The sequence below is a fragment of the Pituophis catenifer genome, unplaced genomic scaffold, assembly GCF_029215685.1.
Source record: "Pituophis catenifer annectens isolate HBS135680 unplaced genomic scaffold, rPitCat1.0.hap2 SCAF_3, whole genome shotgun sequence".
Taxonomy (NCBI): Eukaryota; Metazoa; Chordata; class Lepidosauria; order Squamata; family Colubridae; genus Pituophis; species Pituophis catenifer.
The window spans coordinates 184,801,296-184,823,425 of record NW_027256883.1 but is presented as its reverse complement, the minus strand read 5'-3'; the positions used below and the strand labels follow the sequence as shown (position 1 = coordinate 184,823,425).

The 22,130-nt window shown below is 40.7% G+C and overlaps 1 protein-coding gene across 2 annotated transcripts; it reads right to left on the bottom strand.

The window, feature by feature from the left end:
* On the bottom strand, positions 1–21,672 carry TGIF2 (TGFB induced factor homeobox 2). Of its 2 annotated transcripts, none has more exons than XM_070939959.1 (3): positions 21,654–21,672; positions 18,170–18,408; positions 1–719 (listed from the first exon to the last, which is right to left on the bottom strand). In XM_070939959.1, the coding sequence occupies exons 1-3, from the start codon at positions 21,670–21,672 to the stop codon at positions 135–137; spliced, it is 843 nt and encodes a 280-aa protein (XP_070796060.1). In that variant the 3' UTR covers positions 1–134. The 2 variants fall into 2 exon arrangements, with proteins under 2 accessions (XP_070796060.1, XP_070796061.1); XM_070939960.1 differs by lacking the exon at positions 21,654–21,672 and adding an exon at positions 20,525–20,555.
* Between the last annotated feature and the right edge of the window lie 458 nt (positions 21,673–22,130).

Here is a 22,130-nt window from a genome sequence, read left to right as displayed (position 1 = left end):
TCCCGGTTTGACAAGAAACCGTATCACAGCATTAACTTCTAATGGGAGCTCTCACTGCAAAGGCCAACAGAAAGGAAATCCTGGGGAAAAAAAGAAAAGGCTGCCTCCAAGAGGAAACCAAAGGCTGCAGGAAGTTACTTGTTTTTTGCCGGAGAAGATTCTCTCTGTGGTGATGGAGGCAGTTGCCCATTCAGCTTCTGTGAGTCAAGCTCTGCTGCCCTTTGCAGAGCCACTTCCACCAGCAACTGGAAGCTGCTGAAGTCCTCTCCGAAGAGCTCAGGTGGTGTTGGAGGAGGCGTGTTGAACAGTCCACTGGTGGGACTGGAGGCATCTGCCCGGGTGAGAAGAGCCAGCGTGTTGCCTGTTGCACTCAGCTGCGACTGTTGCTTGGTATGGGATTCCAGCTCAATCCGCTGGAGCATGGATCGTTTCTCTAGGTCTCCGGTCATCACAGTCAAGTTGCCAGCCAGCGGCCGAGAAGTCTGGCAGATCACAGGGGGGCACACAGACATGGAGAGGACCTTGGATGTAGTAGCTGCAACAGCCGCAGGAGGAGGCACCATCAGGAGTCCAGAACCTGCAGCAGCTCCACGGGAAAGTGCTACATCACTGGCTTTGGTGCCTCGGCGAGAAATAGTGAACTGGTTTGGGTCTTTGCCATCCTTTAGCAGCATATCGGGGAGAAGTCTGCGCCTAGCATTGATGAACCAATTGCAAATCTGGAAGAAAAATATCAAAAGGTGGCATTAGATATACCTGAAGCTGGATGAAGACCTATGTGAACTCAAGGTTGTAGTGGGGAGATGGCGTTTCTCTCTCAACTTTCTACCAGTAGAATCGGTGCAAATACAGAGAAATTTAAGGAAACTATTTAACAGCTATAATTGAAAGAGAAGTTTAAAATTAAGGGAAAGGGTAGAGAAAATTCAGTGGCACAGCATTATTTTTCTTTCTTGTATTACAACAAGCCTCCTGAGGCAAACCTAAATTGAGAAAAGAAATGCAAAATTATTTACTAGTATCTATTTATAAGAACAGGTAAGTTAAAGCTTATTTATTTTTGCCCTGGACCAATCCACTTTTTTTGACATGCAACTACCTTCACAGCTAGTGTGGTCTTCAGCTTAGAATATTTTTTAACAGGAATTTATATCTACATGTAGTCCTCAATCTCAGTCACTAAACAATGCAGTCATAAGGCTTGCATTGTTAACAGAGAGTTATGAGTAGTTAAGTGGAGACAGTCCCAGGTAGAGGGGCAGGGGTGACACGGGGGATGGGAGAGGCCCAGCAAGTTGATGAGATGCTGCAGTGCAGCGCAAAGCCACAGCCGCCCCTGGAAACCTCAGCCTCAGCCACCAGTCAGCAATGCAGCACAAAACTAGTGCACCCGGAAGCCTCAGCCATTCCATCTAGCCCAGCAATGGTCAGGACTACAGATATTCTGCAACTTCCCCCACTCACTTTTTTCTCCCCTCACCTATGCACTTTAGCCCGCCCTGCACAGCAACACTCAGTAATGGCAGTATCCCATTAACTCAGGGCCCTCAGAAGTCTCAGTCAGCTGCCACTGTCTCCAGGCCTCTACTTCAGGCCCGGTGCCACATCACTGCCCCTGAGAAAAGCCACCTCAAGCTCACACCACGACCAGCTGTATCAGCACCACTGTGCAGTCACACCACCACTGTCCCTGCCACCCTCCACTCCCCAAGCTCTGCTGCACCCTACTGACCTTCGCTGCCTTAACCCATTCTCCCACCCTTGTGCCCCATTTCTTCTTCAAGCCAAGTGCCCCATTCTTTCTCCAAGCCATGCATCCCATTCTTACAATCCTCCAGAAACCTGATCTTCCTCATGTCTTGTGAGAGCTTACCTGGTTTCTCATGAGAACAGGCTCACAATTTGAGGAACAATTGGCGCTCACAATTTGAGGAACGGTCTTCCGAAGCACTGCCAAAAACCAGGTTCCTGCTGTTCTCGTGAGATCTGTGGAAGACCAGGAGGTTTCCAAAGGATCTTGAGCAGTGGTGAAATCCTCTGAAGTCTGCTACCGATTCTGCGGGTCTGCTACTGAGCGTGCGCTTCGCGCACACATGTATGCTTAAGGCCCGCCCGTGCAGCACTAAAAAAGGAACATTTTGAAGCCTTCCAAGTCTGCAAAGGTAAGTAGAACAGCGAGGGGGGGGAATCTGCTGTGCCACGTGATTTAGATTAGCTAGAAAGGAGGAAATCCAATGATTCTAGCTAATACAAATCGCGTGTCACAGCTGATTGTCACCCAGCTGATCATCGGAAATAGCAGTTCGCCCGAACCGGTTCAGGAGAACCGGTAGCATTTCACCCGATCTTGAGAATGGGACATGCAGCTTAGAGAAGGAATGATGAGCACAGCTCGGAGAACTGCACAATAGTCACTGGGGCACAGCAAAGCTTGTGGAGTGCAGGGTGGTGGGAGCAAGTGGAGCTTTGTGCTGGTATAACTGGCCATGGTTTAGGGTTTGAGTAGGTATTTCTCAATTGCAACAGAGGTGCTGGGATTAAAGTAGAGCCCCAGGGGGTGGGGAGCATGTGGGTAAGAGTACAGTACTGAAGGTCTTGGATCTCTACTTCGGTCCCAATCCTGCTACTGCCACTGCCATTACTTAAGTGCTGCTGTGTAAGATGGCCAAAGGGAAGGGAATAGACTGGTGGGGAAATTGCAATGCAGTTAGAAGTGCAGGCAAGCTGCCAAGTACCTAGAATTTGATCATGTGAACGTGGATGCGCTACAATGGCCGAAACTTCAGGCTGGCTTGTAAATTCTGTTTTTCAGCACCATTACAATTTCAAACAGCCACTGAACAAATGGTCATATGTCGAGGACTACCTGAATGAAATAACTAATTTAACTATATTCATGCACTTTTCAATTAAAAGTAAAATCTTTTTTTTTTCAAAGCTATCTACCTGTATACAAGTCTAGTATAACAATGTCCTTTCTTTCAAAGCACAATCCGCCAATCCACTCTGGGCAGGACTACCCAAAAATAAGTTTCAAAAACATCACAGTGACACTTTGGCCAACTATCACTAAGTGATTAGCTTTCCCAATTTCATGCACGTTATTCTCCCTTTAATCTCATCCCCAAAAAAGATAACTGCTTTCTGAGCTTTTTCAAAGTCCTTAAAAAAGCAGCAAAGAAAATTGAAATGCACACATTGAAAACAGGGATATATATATTAAAAAAACTCCCTCATTTCAAAAAAAACAAAACACCATTTAACTAAAAAGCACCATTTACAATTTTATCTTGCATCCAAGAAAGCTTTAAGAACTCTGAAAATACTTTCATGATTCCTTGCAACAGATGGACGTTTTGTAAAAGAAAATAGGACACACTTCCATTCAGGGGAAGCTCAGAACAGAAATAGACTTTATGATTGTAACACCATGATTACAAGACAAACAATGCAGGTTTGAAAACATTCTGCATTCCTTCCGCCTGTTTTCACTTTGAGGGGCAAGAATAGAACTATTCAGTTGTCGTTTGAATTTCTCTTATTCTGTGTTACAAGCTGGGATCTGCCCAGCCAGCACAGGGTAAAGCACGGAAGACTTCTTCCAAGATTCCTGGCATACCTTCTCTCACGCCAGATATGTTGAAAAGTGAATAAAAAGTATGTTGGTTGTTTCCTTTGTATAGGCCAGAGCATTCTAGTTTATGATCACACACCTTCAAAGTTCCCATCTACTTCTTTCAGTCCTAATTTGGCAACTTATTTATTACTTTCAACCAAAGGCTGGTTTTGTAAAAACAAAAACTGCCTGCCCAAAGTTTGCTTTATACAATTTATCTACAAAGAGATGATCGTTACTTAATTGGTTCGAGATCAAAGGAACTTGTAGGGCAATTCTTTTTGTTCAACGGTAAAGCCTTCTTCAGATCAAATTCAACGCCAGGTGACTCATGGACGCATCTAAGCTATTTGCAGGTGGTCCACTCTGCTTCTAGGTCACTGTTTCTACCTAGCCAATTCTGACAACAGCCTCTGCATTTCTTGGGAAAGGTACGTCTGCCTTATTAAGATTTTGAGATTAGCCAATGTCAGCTTGCTGTGAAAGACGACAGAAATTAGAGAGTTGAGCTTGGAAGAAGGAATATATTAGAATTATATGCAATTCAGTGGTGGGTTTCAAAAATTTTTACTACCAGTTCTCTGGGTGTGGCTTGGTGGGCGTGGCAGGGGAAGGATACTGTAAAATCTCCATTCCCTCCCCAATCCAGGGGGAGGTTACTGCAAAATCCCCATTTCCTCCCAATTAGCTGGGATTTGGGAGGCAGAGAATAGATGGGGGTGGGGCCAGTCAGAATTTTTACTACCGGTTCTCCGAACTACTCAAAATTTCCACTACTGGTTCTCCAGAACTGGTCAGAACCTGCTGAAACCCACCTTTGATACAATTGCATATAGTGTGCAAAGTGTAAATAGTGAAAAGGTGGGGTTTTTTTTTTTTTACAGAATTTATGTTCATTAAAGTGCAACTAAATCTGAGGTAATTCAGGAATGATAAAACATGCAATTGATTACAGAATGCATAAACTGGGGCATAATCTCAGAAGGGGTGATAGACACCAATTTAGATATTTAAATGGCGACTATATGACTATAGCAAAGAATCTGGCTACCAATGGCTATTAGTAAACGCAATGACCAAAACTGCATCTTGCATACCGTGTTTCCCCGAAAATAAGACCCTGTTTTATATTTTTTTGAACCCTGAAATAAGCACTTGGCCTTATTGCCATGTGCTCAAAAACTCGATTGGGCTTATTATCAGGGGATGTCTTATTTGGGGGGAAACAGGGTATTATAAATACCAGCTGCTAGGTAGGAATAATGAAAAGAGTGCTACTATCCTCCAGTCCAGAGTTATGAACTTCATGAAGACACATTACTGGCCTCTCTGGGACACAGAATACTTATGACTGGTATGCCATGTACAAGATCCATTAAGTTACTTATGTTTTTATGAGCAAAGCCCAATTTTCACTTGATGCATGATAAAATGAAAGAAAGACTTAAAGGTGTGTTAAATGGTTAAAAGTGATTTGAAATATCACCAAGTATTATTTATGTAAATAGTTAAAACACTGCACATCCGATATTAACTGAAAATGTCATTACATTTATGTTTTTTATGTTTTTGTTTGTATGTTTTTCTTTTTTTCTGTTTGTAAAAAATCTTAATAAAGTTTCTACAAAAAAAAAAAAGAAAGAAAGAAAGAGTACCAGACTATAAAATGACTGTCTCTAGTTAGAACCAAGTTTATTCTTGCCAAACTGTATAGACCAGAATAGTTCTTATTCTGGAATAGAATACAAATGCTGCTAGCTAGAATATTTATACCCAACTACTCACAGCTTATTTTTGTATATTCGCTCTCCTATATAAGACTACTTATTCCCCAAGACGGGTGCCTCCTCCTGCGATGGGATTTCAGTTCCCCAAATTCTCAGGAGATCGATTGAGGAAGGCTACAGATGTCATGTTCTTGATGTCATGTTCCTAGATGGTTTTCCTCCCATGAGAGTAATTTGATGTAAGTAAAGGCAATTTAAATTATTGCAGGGAGAGAAAACAGAGTTAAAATATGCTAACTGGCTGATATATATTAATGGTATTATTTTCTGGAAGACTTCAACATTATTAATCACACTTTTCATCCAGGTCATCAATGTGGCTCTGAACTTGTTCCCTGAAGTTTTTTTTTTTTTTTAAAGCTCTCACAACAGGAAGGCGGCAGGGTTCAAAGTAAAGCAATAGTTTCTAGCTTCTTCTTTCTTTGCCTCAATCTCATGGACATATTGATGATTCCACTGGCAAAACATACAAAATCTTATTATGCATTTGAGCGGAGTCCTTTCTCATGTCAGCAGATCACGTTGAGTTTGCTATACTGGGTTACATACTAGTTGTACTCTCAGTCTGCTTATATGAGGCACCACATTGATGTTGTGTTTATAAATGTATATAAATAACAGTACATTTGATCTCAGTGGTATTTCACCCCCTCAAAGCTTTCACATCATAGAATTCTGAGCCACCTGAGTATCAACAATGGCAGCACATCAATCCATTAAATACATCCAACTTGGCAGTAAATGAATAAAATTGCCAAGACTCTCCAGAAGCAACACTGAAACACAAATATCCTCTGTGAGATGAAAAATTAGTTTTCAGACTGTTTCTTACACAGTCATTAATAGTTATAATACAAGCAGTTGACATTTTTTGAGTTTCTTCTGCAAAAATAACTTCAAAAGGAGTCAAGAGGAAAAACGAGGCTAAATACAGGAAACCAGCCCACCAAATTGAAGATCACCTTTTTTAAACTTTCCCCAACATCATTCTCCAAATATATTGGGACTGTGACTCCCAGGCTGCAAATATGAAAAGGCATAATATCATTTCTGTGAGAAATGATTTTTTATTTCTTCCAACACGCTAAACCTACCATGATATAGGTCCTTATGTACCGCCAAACCTATCTCAAATTTGAACAAGCTCGTACAAAATCCTACAGAATATTTGCTTTACAGTGGTGAACCAGCAACACATAAATTTGAACAGCAGAAGCATGCACAATTGTATCCTTTGAAACAAGCAATGATATTTCAATCTAGCCAGTTAGTGAAATTATAGATCAATTGCCAAAAGGTCAGCAGGAATTCCTATGTAATGGGAATTTACAGAATCTTGGGAGGCAAAGAGCTAGTTATGCAATTTGTTTCATACATACGTTAGGGTGCCATACAAATTTTCTTCCTCTTGAAAGCACAATGGAAATGCATGCACACTTCAAAGAAAATAATTATGGAAATATAAATCAAGCAGATTCACTTATCTTTTTTAAATCAAGAGTGTTGAAAAAATTTCCCTCGAGGGCACACGTTACCACAAAATTCCCTTTCACCTTTTGTATTATTATATTATACAGCTGCAAAGATATAAACTTTCAAAACTATGCAGTTTTGAAAGTGAACTGGTCATTCTGAATTTCCAGGTTCATGGCTTGTCAAACACTGTGCCTCTCAGCTATTCATTGAAGCAGCCCTGGGAGTTTTTTTTCCCGTTCAGGCTTTTCCACCAGGAATCCACTTATTAAAATATTCTACTTCTTAAAGCAAAAGTAACTCTTTTTGCCCAGAAACTTTTTTTAAAAAGACTACTTTATGAATAGCAGAAAGATGCTTTGCTCATATAAAATTCATTTTAATTCATTTTAAAGCATGCACAGCCCAAAATATATTGGCTGTCACCTCATTTCTTCTACATTCCAAATACCGGTATGTGGTGTGCCACAAAAACTTTATGGTAACTTTATTACTCTCTTCCTAAGTCTCTCTTTCTTTATTGCCAAAAAGCCCACCATGGTTGATTTCTCTCCCATCACATTCTACACACACAGAGACAGACACAACAGAGAAATAACAGTTGTTTAACCTCAATCTTAAAAAATGATTTAGAGAAATTGGGACACTAGCATACCGTATAATACACACCCTCAAGATTTCCATCTAGCAAATGTGCTGGCAATACATTTCCTGGAATTCCCAGCTATCAGCCATTTTTCTTCAGCATGCTGGGAGTTGTAGCCAAACACATCTGGAAGACAGATTTTTTTTAAAATGAGGGAATCCCTCTCTTTTTTTTCTTTTAACCTCTATGTACACGGAAGAAGACATTTTTTAAACCTCAAATCTAGATTCCTGTAAATGTTGACTCTTGAGACATCTTACTTAAGAGACAATAAACTAGCAACATCTAGTAGGAAATTAAAGGCTGATAGTACAATTTAAGAACAGTGGTCAATTGTCTGTATATTTCATCACTTCCAAAGCATTAAATCAATATTTCATGCAAGGTGTCCACAGAAGAAGTTGCCACAATGATAACACTAATGAGATGTTGGAATCTTCCCACACTATCGACTTTTTTTCTAATATATTTAAAGCACCCTCATCCAACTCTATTATAGCACTCTAAAGTTACAAGGCTTCTAAAGCAAAACTGAACCATTTTACTTTCCAAAGTTTTAGCAGCAACAGCAAATCCCAAGGTCAACTTCTCAATCCATATACTTAAACCAATTGCAAAATGATAAATTCCTGAAATGCAAGCTTTATTGCATGAAAGAAAGGGAGCCATCCCACTACATGGAATTTTTATATCGTGTTTCCCCCAAAATAAGACCCTGTCTTATATTTTTTTGAACGCTGAAATAAGTGCTTGGCCTTATTGCCATGCGTTCAAAAGCCGGTTTGGGGTTATTATCAGGGGGGAAACAGGGTAGTTAAGGTCATGTTCAGTCCACCCATACACATCTAGATAGACACAGAGATCCAATTATGCTACTTTTAGTATTACAAAAAGTGACCTTGCCTATCTTAATAGTTTGCGGCAAGCAAAAACTCTTTTTCTGCCTCCAAGCAAGAGCTGAAACTTGTTATCAGAGTATTTGTACTCCCAGCAAGCCAGGCAGAACAGAGTAAGCATTCTTGTGCAGTCAGATCCCAGCTGAGTGTGTGCTGGACTTGGACAGTGGGGGGAGATGGGAACAAACTGTCAAAGGAAGCTCAGAACACCCTCAGGAATGCTACTGGCTCCTCAGCAAGTCAGACACCCAAGCGATCCCCGTTATATGGGGAAAGCTAGTTGTCTGCTGTAAAAGACGTACTATGTGCTTTTCACAGCATTCAGCAACAGAAAACAATCTCCGTATCTCTCTTCAATCACAATATCATTTACCCTTTTCTCTAGAGTTGTGAAGACTAAGGTGGGCAAAAACTGGAAGAAATGAAACACTTTTTCTCCTGGGATAGAATAAAAATGGAAGTTGTGTTTTCTATTTTTCTTCTGGCCTCCATGCCTCTTTCATTTGTATTGCCTTTTAAGCAGAATTGTCATTTTTTAACATTCAACATTAAAAACAATTAAGGCTAACAAGTATCTGAAATCCCAATAGGACTGTTAGTGTTATAGTAGCATTTTTTTTCCTTCCTTTCAATCATGTCCAATTCTCAGAGACTGACCAAACAAGTCCCTGCAGTTTTCTTGGCAAGGTTTTTCAGAAATGGATTGCCATTGCCTCTTCCTAGGGCTGAAAGAAAGTGACTGGCCCAAGGTCTCCAGCTGTCTTTGTGCCTGTGGTGTGCCTAGAACTCACCGTCTCCTGGTTTCTAGCCTGATGCTACTACACTACACTAAACTGACTCTCTATAGCAATATATTGAAATACGCAAGTGTTTTGAACACAGAAATAGATACAACGAAATTTACATGAAAGACTGGCTCCTAAAATTTTGGCCAGAGAAGATAGGAGAACTACTGCAACGCTCTCTACATGGGGCTCCCCTTGAAGAGCACCCGAAGGCTCCAACTAGTCCAGAACGCGGCCGCGCGGGTAGTCACGGAAGCCGCATGGCGCTCCCATACAACACCTCTTCTGCATGAGCTGCACTGGCTCCCAGTGGTGTTGGTTATCACCTTTAAAGCGCTCCATGGCATAGGACCTAGTTATCTTCGAGACCGCCTGCTGCTACCGACAGCCTCCCATCGACCTGTGCGCTCCCACGGAGAGGGCCTCCTCGGGGTGCCATCAGTCAAACAATGTAGGCTGGTGACCACCAGGGGGAGGGCCTTCTCTGTGGGGGCACCTACCCTCTGGAATCAGCTGCCCCCAGAGATAAGGAGAATCCAAGACCTCGGTGCCTTCCGCCGTGCTCTTAAAACCTTCTTTTTCCAGCAAGCCGGGCTGGCCTAACACTTTTTAGAATGTTTTTAATTGTCTGTTATTGTTTTTAATCATGGGGCCAAATTTATATATATCTTTTTAATTGTATTTTAATGTTTGTAGTTTATGTTTTTACTTGGCTGTTCACCGCCCTGAGTCCTCAGGGAGAAGGGCGGTATACAAATTTAAAAATAAAATAAATAAAATAAATAAAACACAAGTCTTAAAAAATCACTTTAATATTCATGAATGTTTAGAAAAGCTGTTTTATGTTTTATAAGGAAAAAAAATGTTCTTCCTCCATCTTTTCATGTTGCACTGTTTGCCAATAACTGCAGGATCCGTATACTCAGGTATGGCTGCAACTCTTTTCTTCCTATTTCTAGACTGAGGAGGCCTCCAAGACTATGAAATACCAAGTTGCTCAGAAACAAAGTTAATTAAAACACACAGGCACAAGAACTAGGATGAGCCTCTGAGAACTTCATTACCCTTGTGTGTTCTTATAACATTGTGCTCTTCTTGGCTATCTTGGAAAGTCAAGCCAATTAACTCTTAACTCTACAAGCTGGCTGGTTGGATTCTTGCTCAGAGGAAACTCTGCACTAATAACAGTCTCTCTGTGAAGCTGCAATCTGATTTCCCACTGGCAACACTAAGGCGTCTTTCTCCTTCCAAAAGCAAAATGTTTCGCCAATTGTAAGCATAAAGTTTTTTTTCCTCTACCAGAAATTTGGTCTTGTTGGATTTATCTATACTAGTAATACTATCATCCAATGAACTTTATCATGATTCTTGATTGAAAAGCATCTTACGGATTTATTTAATTTGGTCCAATGGATTAATGGGGAACTCCAAATATGAAGCGAGAATAACAAGGGACATCCTTTTAAGTTTCTTCAACTAGATTGATTCAACTACTTTCCCTTTCAGGCATGACAACAGAAAAAGTAGCTTATTGTGAAGAAGTAGCTTATTTACCTAGGTAGGTGAGAATGAACAAAAAAAAGAGGGAACCTTCTTCTCAGACAGTCTTGTATATTTGCCAAAGGATGATGGCTGGGGCATGACTAGGAGAAGAAGATCCATAGATTATCTCTCCCAACCTTCATAGAAGAGATTCTGAACAAGGCAGCCAAACAGGACCAGATCTGTCTTATTCCGAATCTGAGTTTATATCCTATGAAATGACTGTATTCATTGCAGGTACATTACCATAATAGCCAGCTCATTTTTCAGGTCCAAAGTTTTTCTAAAAACCTGCTGATCTAAATAACATAGAATGCAAGCGAGGAAGTACAGAGATCAACGAAAGATTTGACAGGCAGAGTGGAAGCTAAAAGTTAAATCAATACCACAAGGTTTTGCAAGGAGTCACATTTTACCCCATTTCCCTTTCATGCCTCATCTCAAAACATGCCTTGTTCATGTAACCTTTGACTTGCCCTTTTGATTTCATATTCTCAACAGAAGCTAAATTTTAAAAAAACATAACAGAATTTGTTCACATTCATGTGCCATTTTCTTGTCTGTGCCTTGTGCTTTTTCGTATGGCTGACTGTAAACTCCTAGGAATAAGTCTTTATTTTTTTTCCTAGCACATAAACCATTACTGCTGTTGCTTTATCAGTTTAGTCTAGAATAATACAAGTTAAACATGCTAGCTCTTGCTTATCATGCTAAAAGCTAAGAATTTGGTAATACAATTGGCATAAATGTAGCATAACTTATCTTTTATCTTTGCTTTTATCTGTTTGTCATTTGGTTTTAATTTTGTTTTAACTGTATCTTTTATATGATTTTATGACTTTTTATCAGCAAACTGCCCAGAGTTACTTAGATAGTGAGATGGGTGGTGATGAAATTTGATGAATAGTTCAAGCATTGCCCATTTTTAAAGTCTCCAATATAAACTATAAATCACAAAATAGCTAATTTAGCCCTAATTGCACATTACTTTAAGATGCAGTTTAACCATGGTGTATGAAACTTTTTGTGGTATGGAAAACAAGTAGCACATCAATATTTTCAAAGACATTTTATAAGACAGGCTTTATTGGAATAAATTTAAGCAGCAGAATTACATGAAGGTTCCAATTTGGTTACCCACATTAGAAGCGTTAGTACACCCAAACCTCATCAATCAGGGAAAATATGTCACATATAAGGATATAATAAATGAAGGGGGACTGAAATTGAGGCAAGAATTAAAAGAACAAGGGGTAGATTTAGAGTGGTTGTCCTATTTATAGATCCAATCACGTTACTTGAAAGACATGAAAGAGTGGGGCATTAACAGGGAATTAATAATAATAGATAAGATCTTTCTGGGGACAAATGATAAATTGGTAAAGAAAATTTATAAATTCTTATTGAATTATAAAATGGAAGAAGAGCAGGTTAAAGAAACGGTGGTGGCATGGGCAATAGATTTTGGGTACAATATACAACTGGAAAAATGGCAAAAATTATGTGACCAAAAAACAGGAAAATAACATTGGCAATACCGTATAAAGAAAATTTATACAAAATGTTCTACAGGTGGCATCTTCCGCCAGCGAGATTGGCAAAAATTTTTAGAAATTTATCACCAAAATGTTGGAAATGCAATCACGAATCAGGCACTTACTATTATATGTGGTGGTCAAGTAAAAAAGCAAAGGAGTATTGGCGGAAAATTCATTTATGGCTGACAGAAGTAACTGGAGAAGAAATAAAATATAAACCAGAACTATTCCTATTTTGGGAATTATAAATGGGAAATATAGTAAAGGGGTAATTTACCTAATAATACATATTATAACAGCAGCAAGAATGATTTTTGCCCAAAATTGGAAAAATAAGGAAATCCCCCTAGAAGATGAAGTGATCAAATTTTTTTTGACATGTGTAGAAATGGGCAAATTAACATTGGAATTGAAAAATAAAGGTGAGTCAGATTATTATAAGATATGGAACAAATTTTATCAATGGTTGGAACGGAAAGGAGGGATGAAAAAAATGAATTGACTAGAACTTATAGAATAGAGAACTAAGGGTATGTATATAATTACAATGAAAGAGGACAAGACAAATGTATAAGTAATATAGATAGAAAAATGATGTCTTTATATATGTAAATACTGAATAGACCAAATGTATATAAGTAGCAAGGTATATATGATACTTATTGTTTATTTTAGTATGCATGGCAAAGATAATGCCAGGATGGTTACATTGTGTCCAATGTTTTAATATGTGTTTAATAATAAAATAATTCAAAAAAAAAAAAGGAAAGGAAAAGAAAAGAAAAGAAAAGAAAAAAAGAAACTTGAGATCATATAATAAATTTGCCATGAAATATAAATTGCAAAATTCAATAGTGGACTTTATGCATTTTGTATAATCAAACCCAAATAAACCATATAGCCTTATATATACTTAAGCCAGTTCCACCTTTGTTTGTTTGTTTGTTATCCCAATATATCTTTTTCGTAGAGCCAAAGAACTAGAATGAGAAAGCAAATGTTGTTACAATAGACAAGGCTACAATTTCACTTTCCAACTATACATCAGAAAAATAACAGATTTACAAAACCTTCATTCTAGAAGGTTCTTTATTACAAAATGCCAAAAGAAGTTAATCATCCTAAATTTTACAATAATATAAAGTCCACATTGCAGCTGGATTGGGGATTATGGCTAAAATATTATAGGGATGTTATTATAGAAAGCCAATTTAAATTTAAATTTATTTAGTAGCAATTAACTATATCCTACACTTTGGGAATGAATAGGATTCTATAATTAATAATATATTTTTTAGCCTTTTGCATAACAAGGAGAATGCTCTGTGTACTGCCCATATAACCTACTATCAAGCCTTGTACTCACTTTCTTTTACTAAGTTAGGCCTGAAACTTATTGCGATTGCAAAGACAGCCTACTTAAGATGGACTACCACCAACTATTGGTTGAACAAGGCTCTGTGTATTTGGACACCTCAAACAGAAATATATCACATGAATTAGAATTAAGGTTTTTTACGAAATACAAATAAACTAAGCTAACGTTGCAGGAGAAAATCCTTCCTTCCTTCCTCCCTCCCTTTGCATGGCTGATATTTTTATGGAGATGCTTACTACAACCACCACATATATTTTCTGGTCAAGTAGCCCATTTCACATCCTATCTGTATATATCAAAGAATGCAAAGCTCTGCTACCTGTGAACTGTATTTGCTTTGCTTATATGTATTTCACCAGTCTGGAAAGCTCCTTTAGAGCTCTTCGTAGTATTTTAGCTACCCTAAAAATCTGTAGCATGAACAAAGTAGGCCATCCTTTATTTTATAAATTGCAAGTTTCTATAACCCTGTATAATATGACTAATACTGACAGAAAAGCATTAAAATACTGGATTTCCGCAATAACCTATTAAGAACTGCTAGATCTAATGCCACGATCTAGCCAGTTTCTCTCCAGTGGGGAAAAAAAAGGTTTTACTGCAAAAGAATGAAATTAAATTTGGTATATTGGTAATATACCAATATATGCCTGAAGCATTTTAATCTGCATGTCTCCATCAAATAATTCTCAGGGCCTGTGCTGAGTTACCTTGAAAAGTGTCCAGAAACTTCAGTGGGTACAAAATACACCTGCCAACAGATCAAATGAATTGGGGATCACATTATACACTATAAGGAGACCTCTCTGGTTGATGAGTGCTTTCAAGGCGCAATTGAAGATGTTGATTTTAATCTCTGAAGGTCTCTACAGTTTAGGACCTGACTAACTGACAGGTTCTCCTATCTTGCTATGCATCTGTCCAGATTTCAGAGGCTATTCTTGAGGCATGAAGGAGCAATCTTTCCACTTTAACACTCCCAATCTTTGGAATGCACTCCCTTAGGAGTTTCATAGCTTCCTCTACTACTCTCTCCCTTTTCAAGAAAGGAGCCTGAACCATTCTGCTCAGCAATACTTAAACTGGTTTGAGGGTTTTAGCTCAATTTATTTCCTCTTTTAGCCATGTTGGTCCCTTAACAATAGAAAAGCGCGTACAAATTTAAGAGTTCTGCCATCTCACCTGGAATTCAAAATGGTAATATGTTTAGTGAGCACCAAAGACTGAATTCACTGCTGAAGAATCCTAAATCTGCTCACATTAATAGGATTGTAATTCCTGGCCCTCCTGCCCGATCCTCACTACACTATCAAAATCTACAATGTTTAGTGACAGAAATTTAACTGGAAGCGGGGGTAAAGAAGAGCAGAAATTTCCCTCTTCATCCTCCATCAACAAAACTGCTCTCCCACACCATTAGAATCTGATCAGAGAAAGAAAACTGTGCTACTGTCCATTCCAATGTGGAAAATATAACTATTGCTGAATTAGAGCATAAAAAATAAGTAAAATAATTATTCTTGCAGCAACATTGGATTCTAAACCAACCAAGCACAAAAGTAGACCAAGGACCATCTGAAAATTCCAGGTCTAGCTTAAGATGTTTTTTTTAAAAAAAAACCAACGGAAGAAGGCAATGACAAACTACTTCTGCACTGTTGCCAACAAATCTACATGGGTGCATCCACATAACCATTAGGCAGCAATATTAATTTGGGGCAGTCTCTACTTTGTTGGATCAAACTAATATTCATTCATAAGGCATCAAGATCCTTTCCACAGTGCAAACTCAGAAATTAAAATGTCCAGTTATCTGAAAAAATTGCCTTTATAATAATTTGCAAGGCTTGTGCTCAGAATTTAGATGTACTTCTTTAGCTTTGTTTTTGAAAAGCTGTACCACAGCAGAGAAAATTTAATTCTGCACTTATGTTGTCAGCTCCCACGTATCCTACAAGGTAGAACTCATGACTTCTTATCCTCATATCACTGGATTGAAACCACCACAGTATTTGCTGTTTATTATGAAGTTGGCCAACTCTTTGAAAATAACCTTAGGATAGCCTCAAAAGGGCCTTATTCAAGAAACGTCCACTTATTTTGAGGTTTGTTTTGTAGTGACTGAAGAACAGCACATAGTTGCTAAATGTAAGGTCACAAGCAGAAGGAGGAGGGAAGTTTTCAGGGAAAAAAGTAGCTAAATTCAGATATTCAGCGTCTATCACTGCCTGTATTTCAGCTGAAATTGCTTGCATCTACATTGGATTTCTATATTGGCATTCTCCCCTAATTTCAAAGTTGCATATCTCCTCCCCTGTGTAACCAGACACAGAGAAATAAAATGAATTATCTTTGGGCCCACTGGTTCCCAGAACTCAGCCAACAGTTTATTTACGGTCACATTCTGCTACCTTAAATCTCAGGCCACAATGTAGTTGAAAGAGGAGAAAAGGAAGAAGATAAGCAAAACGCCAGCCATTTAAAAGTGCAAGACTGCCATTGTATTTGGTTGAATTCTATATCCTGATACCAAGGCTTAAATGCCAGGCTGGTACTAAAGATCCTAGGCTAGAAACTGGGAGACTGTGAGTGACAGGCTTGCTTTAATCATGAGCCCAGCTGACTTTGGGCCAATCACTCTTCCTCAGTCCTAGGAAGAAGGTAATAACAAACTGCTTCCAAAAATATTGCCCAAGAAAATTGCATGCATCTGTCTAAGCAGTCACCAGCAGCCAAGATTGATTTGGAAGTACACAAAAAGTAAAGCAGTGCTTCAGATGTGAAGAAAACGTTGTGGTTCAGACTTGCAAGTGAACACAACCAGCACTTTTCTACAATTCCTTAAAGCAGACATCCTTTGTCATGGATTGCGTATCTGCTCTCTGCAGCTGCCACACACGTTGCAGGCAGGTGCTACATTCACACTCCTGTATACTCAATAGCACCTTTTTTGCCTTCAAAACTGCAACACTGAAAGCTTTAATTAATATGGCTTTGGATGGCTAAGTCACACCTTAAATACAGGTAGTGCTCAACTTACAACAGTTCATTTAGTGACCATTTGATGATACAATGGCACTGAAAAAGTGAGTTATGACCATTTTTCACACTTATGACTATTGCAGCATCCCCATGATCAATTGATTTACATTCGGATCCTTGACAACTGACTCACATTTATATCGCAGTGTCCTGCAGTCATGTGATCACCTTTTGCAATCTGACTAGCAAAATCAATGGGGAAATCAGATTCACTTAACACTGTTACTAATTTAAGAACTGAAGTGATTCACTTAGCAAATGTGGCAAGAAAAGTCGTAAAATGGGGCAAAACTCACTTAACAAATTTCTCACTCAGCAACAGAAATGTTGGACTCAATTGTGGTTGTAAATTGAGGACTACCTGTAGTTAGGCATAAAATAAAATCTACTTATCTAGTTCCAGACATTTCTTGTAATTATTTGCTGATCAAAAAAAATCCCATCACAGACAGCTACTTCTTCCCACTACTTTGCATCCACAAAGATCATAAGAAGACATTTTTAAAAGCAACATTAACAAGACAATTTAATAATGTCTCTGGTTCTGCAAAGACAGGCCAATCAATGCTTATATTTCTGCCCTACAGCACTTTGACATCTCCTAGTCCTAAGGATCTGTGATAGTGCCACTGAAATCCTAACCAGGGTTAAAGAATAGACACATCTTATATACTAGATCTAGATATGTGCTTGAAATATCCCACCTCATGGAAAATTGGGCCTCAGATGTTTGATGATTTAATGAGTCACTGAATAGTTTGGCAGTAAAAGCTATATTTGGAAATATCACTGAATATTCAACCACACTCTATATTAGTTTCCCATCACAACTAAAGTACTACAAGCATAGGGATAGGAGTTAATTCCACCAGTCATTATGACCTTATCACAGGATTGCTAATGAATCTTAGATATTCTATCATCCACATCATAAATTCATTACCAACACCACCCTTAGATTTCTTTTGGACAACAAACTAGTCAATTCAATAAGGTAACTATTAAGTATTAGACCTAAGCACAACTAGTATAACACTTGCTTCCCTTCTAACATTTATATCCTAAACAAGTTCCCTTCTGTTTTAATTAGGAAAGATCAAGCCAGACAAAGAACACATTTCAGGACATAGTAAACATTACAGAGGCAGAAAAATATCACTTTTGTCCCTCAGAACACACAAAATGTAGGAGTTTTTCAGATCCAATGTCAATAATAAGAAGCCATGAACTTTCTTTTAAGGAAGAAAGCAGGGCAAAAAAATTTGTATGGAAATTCTGAAGTTTAATTTTTAGTGCAAAACGTAAATAAAGGCCAACTAGTATGTGTCAAGGATTGGAAAGCATAAAACCTTGCTCTTATTTAACAGCTTTTTCATTTTGCCATCTTTCTCCTTGTCCCCACCATCCCTCCCTCCCCCCTTAATTTCAGAGCCACCTTCTGGGAAAGCGTACACGAAGTTTCTTACTTGTAGCACAGAGAGGCTTGTTTGTCCTGAAAGGCTGAGTTTCTCTTGCTCTGAAGGGTATGCATTGAACCGATGTTCATACAGCCATTCCCTCAGAATCTTGACAGACTCTTTGGGGAGATTGCCCCTTCGTTTCCTCTTGCCAGGCTGGGATGGGTCCTGAGAAATGCTCCCATCATCTTCCCCAAAGTCACTGTCGGACATTGTGGAACTGTTGGCAGATCTGTCTTGGTTCAAACCTGAAAGCATCAGAATTGTTATGTTAAATGCAACTATTTGTGTGACCAGTTTCTGCAGAACTAGGGAGCAAAGGGGGAGAGGGTGTCTTAATTTCATGCTTTTTTGGACAGCCATGTGTTCTGATATAATACCGTGTTTTCCCAAAAATAAGACCCTGCCTTATATTTTTTTGAACCCTGAAATAAGCACTTGGCCTTATTGCCGTGCACTCAAAAGCCAGATTGAGTTTATTATCAGGGGATGTCTTATTTTGGGGGAAACAGGGTAGGATATAAAATCTCATAACAATGATGTCAAGGAATCATTAGGCATATCATAACTACATCTATCCGGTCTCTCTCTATCAAACACACAGAATGCTTTGTGTTCCTCAGTTTTGAAATACTAAAATCTCACCTTCTTTGTAATACATAACACCCTTAAAGAGGCGGCAGCAGTAGCAGCAATTTGTTTGCTTAGAAATTAAAAGCTCTATAGTAATTTTTTCCCCCAAAATATTGCCCATTTCTTTTACAACTTTTGACACAGCTAACCATCCAGTGCAATGACTAGTCCCTTTATGGCACAGTCTTGAGGAAGGAGCATTTATCCCCCCACCCCCAGGAGTTTTCTCCGCAATCACCTGTGTGTATTTATCCCTGGAGTTGCTATACAGAACTAAAATGCATTCATTAAAACATTTTAAAGAAAGACAAACAGCCCCACTTGAGTTTTTAGTGCTTGTTGAACCGTGATGAAACCATCACCCAAATATTAAGCTATTAAAGGGCACATTGCTTTTTTGGAGGATGTTGAGGGCTGAACACATTGTTCTTACAAGTTGCTTCCCTTAAGTACAGATTGTTACATTTACCAACATTTTCTACCACTTCAAAAAGAGAGGGGAAAAGGGAGGGAAGGACAGAAAGAACCTATACAGGGGGGAGAAATGGTCCACAGAAACAATCGACTTTCAGTTTGCTCAAGGCTGGCTTCTTACTGCCCTTTTCCAGACATGTGGTCGAGTATGTTTGGAGCAAGGCATTCAAAGATCAACACGTTGTCGGGGGATCCACCCCCAGAAAGAGGGCATAGAAACAGCAGGCAAATTCAAGTCCATTGAAATGCAAACCCGCTTCCTTCTCGCTCTTTCTCTCCTCCCGCTCCCCCCCCCAAGAGAAAATGGCAAGACTTTGTGCCTAATTAAAAAAGCAAATGGATCCTCGTCCGATTCCTGCAGGCAACCGAGCGCCACGGGGCTTAGAGGAGTGGCTGGGTACGTGAGGGAGGCATTCTCCCTTCTGTTTTAAGTCTGTAACTCATCAGGGATGGAGGAGGAGGTGCCTTTTCTTTTTCTTTTTCGCTGCCGTTTCCTCCTAGCCGTGAGCTACCCACCAGCAGCTGCACATGGGAACGGCACAATCCAACCCACAGGGAAGGGGGGGAAAAGCGCGGGGGGGGGACCATTAAAAATGCAAACACTACAGGAAGAACAGAGGAGAGTAGGGTCGAAAGCCGTTTTTTGTTTTGTTTTGTGGTGTTTTTTTTTTGTTGCTCGGCTTATATTTCCGCCAAACCGCCTACTTTTAACCAAAAACAAAACAAACCAGGACAACCCACCAATACCAAAAGCCAGCAGAAAGGAAGTTGAAACGGCAACAAGCGGCAGCCGCCGCCGTGCCCATTCCTACACAAAGGGAATGCCATTGAAACCAGCCCGACGAGGGGCGGAAAGGAACTGGGAGAGGAGGGGGCGGGGGGGGGGGAAGAAAGGGAAGGAAAGAGGTGGGGGGAGGTGAGCCCGATAACATTTTTTCCCCTTCCGTTTGAATTCAAGATGTCAGAAGTTTGCTACAGAGCTCCAGAAGCGCGCACGCTTCTTTTTTTCCTTTTTCTTTTTGCAAAGGCGATTGAGCTCCCCGGATTTCGCGCAGCGGCAGTGGCTCGAGCAAGGATTAAGCGCAGGAGTTTCCAAAAGGGTCAAAGAAAAGTAAAGTGGAATGCAAAGATAACCTCGGCTCAGCCCTCCCACCTCCCCTCCCCTCCCCATCCCTTTCTTTAAATCCCTACCCGTCTCTCCACGCACGCACAAAACCGGGACTCCATGTTTGCTGCCTGTTACATCGCCGCTCTTACCCCCAACTCTCCTCCTCCGAAGCCCTTCCATGGAGGGACCGAGGGGCAAGGCGGGGGGGGAGGGAGCCGAGACCTTCCCCTCTCAGATGAAAAGGGGTTCCCGGGCCCCCGACTACTGGAAGCGAGCGAAGAGCGGACTGAGGAGCATACAAAAAAAGTTTACTTCGGTGTCTCTTGCCCTGAGTGACAGATGCCGAGACAGAGTTCTCTTTGTTCCAAAAGAAACAGGAACTTGCACCCCCTCCTCCGCCCCCACCCCACCCCGCACGCGTTACCCCGGTTTTAACACCAAACGCATCTCCCCTCCCCAGCTGTCATTCTAACAAGCTGGACAAATCAAGGGGGAATTGGGAGGGGGCGGAGAAACAAAATTTTCTGGAAAATAAAATTATATCCCCAAACTCGTGTTTGGGAGGGAGCAAAATACGAATGGGGGGGGGAGGAGGAGGAGTTTGCCAAAGAGAAAATTGGGAAAGTTGCCATTTTGGGATTGGGGAGAAAAGAAAAAACATGTAAAAAAAAAAAAGGACGCGAAAAAGAACCTCCGAAAGTTATTTTTAAAGCAAGCCTTGAGGTTCCGGTGGTCTAGAGTCTTGCCTTTTGTTTCTGCGTGGAGAAAGTTGGATCTGCTTTTGGGCTTTTTCTCCTTCCCCCGTTGGACTAAACGGGACCGAACAAAAGAGTCCCTTCCTCGCTCCCTCGCCCCCCGGCACAGTTGAGTGCTTGGAAGGCATTTTTCCGTCGCCCTCCTCCTCCTCCTCCTCCCTCGTGCTTTTCAATCTCTGCTTCTTATCCAGCGCCACTTTTGACAAAGTTGAGCAGCTTTTTGCAAAGCGGCGGAGACGGTAGCGCACACAAAAACACACACGCACACACACGGTCCCTCCAGGAGGTGCTCCATTCTCTACGCCCACACGCACGCGAAACTTCTCCCCGCGTGCTTTTGACAAAACAGAAGCGGGCTTGCACGCTCCCCCCCCACCGTCCCGAGTCTCTTTCAAGCTTGCAAAGCGGTCCCTGTACTCGCTTCGGCGATCCAAACCAAAATTGGGTTACATCCAGTCAAAGGAGGGAAGAGAGAGCGCTTAAACGCCCCCCCCCCAACGAAACTTCCCTCCCGGCCACTTACTTTTCCTCGACGGTTTCATTTTCTGTCTTGCGCCGCTTCCCACTCCCGCCGCCCCCCTGTCCCCTCCTGGCCGCGCTCCCGGCAGTGTTTGTCTCCGAAGCCTCGGCCGAGGCGAGCACTAGTTGCTGATGCTGCTGGATCCTGGCCGGCCGAGAAGATGGGACTTCTTTGTGTTCGCGCAGGCCGTTCGAGAGGAGGGGTCTCGGGGCTTGTTAGATGTGCCTTTAATACCTAACCTGCTATACGGTCTGACAGCTCAGCCTGGAAACTACCTCTCGGCCTGACGTCAGCTCTCCTCTTCCAGTGACTGCTCGGCTCCGCGCATCCAGAGTGCAGCGCGGGGGCAGCCCGTTGAAGGAGGGCGCGGGTCTCCTCCCCCTCCCCAAGATAATCGGGAAGGCGGGGGAGGGGGCGCAGGCGGAAGGTGGGACTCGGCAAGGCAGAAACAAAAACAGAAGCTACAAGTCCTGGAGAAAG

What these genes read in the sequence shown, in the direction of transcription:
- TGIF2 (XM_070939960.1), bottom strand. Translation starts at nt 20,555, where the DNA reads ATGGAAGGGCTTCGGAGGAGGAGAGTTGGGG. An exon ending in TCGGAGGAGGAGAGTTGGGG is followed by an intron (nt 18,409 to 20,524) that starts GTAAGAGCGGCG and finishes TGATGCTTTCAG; the next exon opens with GTTTGAACCAAGACAGATCT. An exon ending in CAAGCCTCTCTGTGCTACAA is followed by an intron (nt 720 to 18,169) that starts GTAAGAAACTTC and finishes TTTTTCTTCCAG; the next exon opens with ATTTGCAATTGGTTCATCAA.